Source organism: Anomaloglossus baeobatrachus, chromosome 1, assembly GCF_048569485.1.
Source record: "Anomaloglossus baeobatrachus isolate aAnoBae1 chromosome 1, aAnoBae1.hap1, whole genome shotgun sequence".
In the NCBI taxonomy this organism is placed as follows: Eukaryota; Metazoa; Chordata; class Amphibia; order Anura; family Aromobatidae; genus Anomaloglossus; species Anomaloglossus baeobatrachus.
In genome coordinates this window covers 926,457,626-926,462,625 of record NC_134353.1, presented here as the reverse complement: position 1 = coordinate 926,462,625, position 5,000 = coordinate 926,457,626, and the positions used below count along the sequence as shown (strand labels likewise).

The 5,000-nt window shown below is 38.5% G+C and overlaps 1 protein-coding gene across 2 annotated transcripts in view; it reads right to left on the bottom strand.

Annotated features, from left to right (window-relative positions):
* WDR7 (WD repeat domain 7) overlaps positions 1-5,000 on the bottom strand; it is a 539,004-nt gene that overhangs the window by 277,762 nt on the left and 256,242 nt on the right. For both annotated transcript variants that reach the window (XM_075328136.1, XM_075328145.1), the window contains one exon: positions 3,686-3,799. In XM_075328136.1, the coding sequence (XP_075184251.1) occupies positions 3,686-3,799 (114 nt within the window). The remainder of the gene's footprint in view (positions 1-3,685; positions 3,800-5,000) is intronic.

Below are 5,000 nucleotides of genomic sequence, written 5' to 3'. Positions count from 1 at the left end.
GCTTATGAATCTACAGCATTTTGTCCATGATCATTAAATGTCAGTTCTGTAGAAATCCAGGAGAGCAAAGGGGTTAATCTCCTGATAATCAGTTCAATTTTTGACTCGTGGCTGAAGCCACACCCCTTACTAAAGAAGGCGTGGCTTGGATATATTTTGGCCTACTGCAGCAAAGGCAGAGGGGAGAGGCTCCTGCTGCAGCCAGATACAGAATGGTGAGGAAGAAAAGAGGGGATTTGGTTAACCTCCGGAAACACAGGGAAGAAAGAGTTCTTTATAAATGACTCTGTTTTAATAATGAGAGTAAATAGGTTCAAAGAAATAAAGGACGAAAAAGCGGAATCGCCATATTTTTTTTGCTCATTTTAATAAAAAGCTATTTAGACAGTGTGAGTATCCCTCAAAGCTAGGTATCATTAACTGACCACGGCATCTAAAGAAAAACATATGCAACTGTGTGTTCTATAATGTCGTCTACATGCCATTGTTGACAAGCAAGATAAAGGCATATACTGTCCATACTGTAGGATATACAGGAGTGTGTGGGTGGGGGGGGGGGGATAGAGTTAAAAATAAAGCTTGCAACCAAAAAGACACACCAGAAATAATGAAGGCCTTTCAACCGTCTGGGGACGTCATTAGACTACTAGAAGTTTTCAGCCTCCCAGAGGTACGGTATATAATCCTTTTAAGAAAAGAAGCTTGTTATATGGATTTCATCTGAACTGAAACAACGCATTATGGCAAAGTAACGCAGACAACTATATCAACAGGCTAAAATAAAAAATTTTAGAAAACTTATCCAATGCAATTTCAAAAGTAAAAAAAAATAAATAAATTAAAAAATGCTCAAAATTGATTAAAAAAATAAATAAAATAATAGATACTGGCGAAAAACAAAAAAAAATAAATAAAAATCGATTCACTAAAAATAAGTGGTGTTTTAGAAGGTAACCCAGCCTTAGCTTTACTAGAAGTTTTTGATTTTTTTTTAAAGAATTTTTTATTAATTATAAAAGAAAAAAATACAAAGAATGTACATATAAAGCGGGTATTATTACAAAAAAGTAAATAAAATAGTATGTTAACATTCTGATACTATCTCACATTACAGTAGATTGATATGTAACATACATATGTTCAATAAATGTAAAATTTTTCAAAGTTACACAATTTGCGCCTCTTATTTCTCGACTTTTCGCCCTCTCGCAACTCTTCCAGAGATAGTAATTATTTTCTTTTAGCCTAGCGCAACGTAGAATAGAATAGACGTCACGTATATTACACTCATCTAATATGACATTATACCAGTTATCAACTTTTTAATCTTTGGCTCCTGAAATGGTACATGGCACCAAACCCGCTACATCCATCAACTTTTCTAAGAGTTTTCTTCTTCTTATACACTCCTTTTTCCATCCTGATAACATGGCTTATTGGTGTATTAGTTCATGAATTGACAGAGGTTGTGCAATACTAGGAGTTTACGAGCCTGGTATAGTACCCTGGACATGTCAATTGCCAATGGTGATTCAAAAGTCTACCGCATCCCCCCCAAGTACCAGAGTATGCAGGTCCTAGGATCTGCAGAATCACAGACCCCAAACACACTTTCCAGTAATAATAGTGTGTTATTCCATGACGTGCCCAACCTACCATACTCCCTTAGACATAACAATTGCCAATGGTGATTCAAAGTCTACCGCATCCCCCTCCCCCCCACCAAGTACCAGAGTATGCAGGTCCTAGGATCTGCAGAATCACAGACCCCAAACACTCTTTCCAGTAATAATAGTGTGTTATTATTCCAGGATGTGATAAAGCTACCACACTCCCCTGGACATAACAATTGCCAATGGTGATTTAAAGTCTACCGCATCCCCCTCCCCCCCCCACCAAGTACCTAGGTCCTAGGATCTGCAGGAACGCAGACCATAAACACCCTTCCCAGTAATTATACGGTGTTATTGTAGGACATGCCCAACCTATCACTCTCCCCTGGACATGAAAATTGCCAATGGGGATTCAAAAGACTACCGCATCCTCCTCCCCCCCACCAAGTACCAGAGTATGCAGGTCCTAGGATCTGCAGGAACACAGACCCCCAACCAACCTTTCCAGTTATAATAGTGTGTTATTCCAGGACGTGCCCAACCTACCACACTCCCCTGGACATGCCAATAGCCAATGGTGATTTAAAGTCTACCGCATCCTCCCCAAATACCAGAGTATGCAGCTCTTAGGATCTGCAGGAACGCAGACCCCAAACACCCTTTCCAGTAATTTTAGTGTGTTATTCCAGGACGTGCCCAACCTACCAAATGGCACGGTGGCTCAGTGGTTAGCACTGCAGTCTTGCAGTGCTGGGGTCCTGGGTTCGAATCCCACCAATGACACCATCTGCACAGAGTTTGAATGTTAACCCCGTGTTTGCGTGGGTTTCCTCCCACACTCCAAAGACATACAGATAGGGAATTTATTTTGTGAGACCCAATGGGGACAGTGTTCCTGATGTATGTAAAGCGCTGCGGAATATGTTAGTGCTATATAAAAATAAAGATTATTACCAAACTCCCAAAACATCTCCAATTCTACTGTTCAACAACAGTCTGATTAGGGCTTTGCCGGTGGCACAGCTGGGGGGTGAGCATGCAACTATTTGTCGACTTCAAGCAGAGATGTGGAGGGGCTTTAAGTGGTGCCGCCGTCATCATCTATGCTGCTTGGCCAAATCTCGGGCAGGCGCGGTTAGCGCTACCACATCGCGAGCAGAGAAAGGAAACATAGTTGTCCTCACACGCGCCAGTGACTTATTTGCACAGGCGCGAGATTATGGTTGGGTACAAGGATGAGGCTGGTGAGCTCATGCACAGCGCCGACCATAATCTCACACCTGTGCAAATACCTCACCGGCGTGCGCGAGGACAACTATGTTTCCTGCTCGGCCCGCGATGTGGCAGAGCTAATCGCGCCTGCGCGAGATTTGGCCGAGCAGCATGGATGACAGCGGCGGCGGCGCCATCAATGTCAATCCGGAAAGGAGAACGGCGAATGTGGCCAGAGGGAGGAAAAGTAGCAGAAAATAATCACGCCCATCTGACTAGATAAGGTAATTAGCATACCTAACGGTCAGATTTCATAAAGTTATTTCAGGGGTCTACAAGTTTAGTCAGGTACAAGGTGCACCTTCATAGCACGCAGCCCGGGAGCTGCAGAAGGTGAAGCTTTTAGTTTAATAGTGAAAAAACTGGGGTTCTCCTAAAAAGTTCAGGTTATATCTGTATACTCTTTTGCATCCTCTCGAGCGCAGGAGCTCTGGTATGACCAGACCATGTCCCTGTACGGTCAGACACAGCCATTACACAGTACACAGCAGGGACACATATATAAGATTATCTCAGCACAGGAACATTTTTTTTAAACACATCCAATTGTGGAAATTATTATTTTTCCAAGATCCATTAATTAAAATCAGCTTTGTTGGTGGGAAAAAAATCGCTTAAAGAAGAACACATCTGTTTTTCTATAGGTATCACATCTTGGGTTATTTAAAAAGCTATTGAAGGCAGTATATAAATACACTTGACTATCAGGTGGAAAAATTATTATTTTTTTATGTTTTTTTTTTGTTAGCCACAACCAAAAAGGTGAAAGAAACATCAGCAAATAAACATAAAAACATTACCTGCTGCGAGGTCATCATCCACCAGATCATGCTCTTCCTCCTGAACTTTCACCTCTGACCCCGCAGAGTCAGGACTAGCATTGCCAGCCTGTGCAGAATCTGCCGTCACTCCAGCTGGAAAATAATCATCCAAAAAAAAAGAATTAACAGTCTGAATATAGAATGAATAAAACACAAACTACACAATAAAAAAAAAGGAAAAATTAGGTATAAAAGAGAAAACATTTTGCATAATGCATTCACATATAGGATTCCAAATAAATAACTAAAAAATACTACAAATAATTAATAGTCAAATAAAAGAATAAGCAGTCTGAACATAGAATGAACAAAAAACAAGCTACACAACAAAAATATATAATAAAAAAAGGAAAAAATAGTTATAAAATAGAGAAGATTTTGCATAAAGCATTCACATGTAGGATTCCAAATAACTAAAAAATACTACAAATAATTAATGGTCCAATAAAAGAATAAACAGTCTGAACATAGAATGAATGAAACACAAGCTACACAACAAAAATATACAATAAAAAGGAAAAATTAGTTAGAGAAGATTTTGCATAAAGCATTCACATGTAGGATTCCAAATAAATAACTAAAAAAAATACTACAAATAATTAATTGTCCAATAAAAGAATACACTCGGAACATAGAATGAAAAAAACACAAGCGACAACAAAAATATACAATAAAAAAAAGGAAAAAATTAGTTACAAAATACAAAGCATTCACATATAGGATTTCAAATAAATAAAAATACTACAAAGAATTCAGTACAAAAAAGATCTAAAAAAAATTAAAAATAAAAAATACAAGTAATCAATATACAAATATAAAATTAAATATTAGCAAAAATATATATATTTTTTAGACTTTTAATTAATTAGAAACATCAGAGGCGAGGCTCTCGAAGGACGCTTTGGGTCTCAGGGCTCCGGACATTCATAATAAATGTAAGATCAGATGATTAGGTGTTTAGGATAAAACTCTTCCTGTCCCGCAGATGCTGCTCATACATTCTTAATACGTAGAGAGCTGACATAGAAGAGCAGCACGCTGACCACAAAGACATGAATAATGACCTTTGAACAGCGCTGCAGAATATGGCAGCTCCATATAAATAAAAGATACAAATAATAATATTGCACTTGACCTTCCTTGTGTTGGATAAATAATTCTGTCTGTATGTCGGCTCTGTTGGAAATAAACTCAAAATAAAAAAAAAAAAGGAGGGCAAAAATTGTCTTTTATTGTATAATTTGCACCCCCCCAGTGTCAATAAAACTAACCCAACTTTGTTCATGCCTCAATA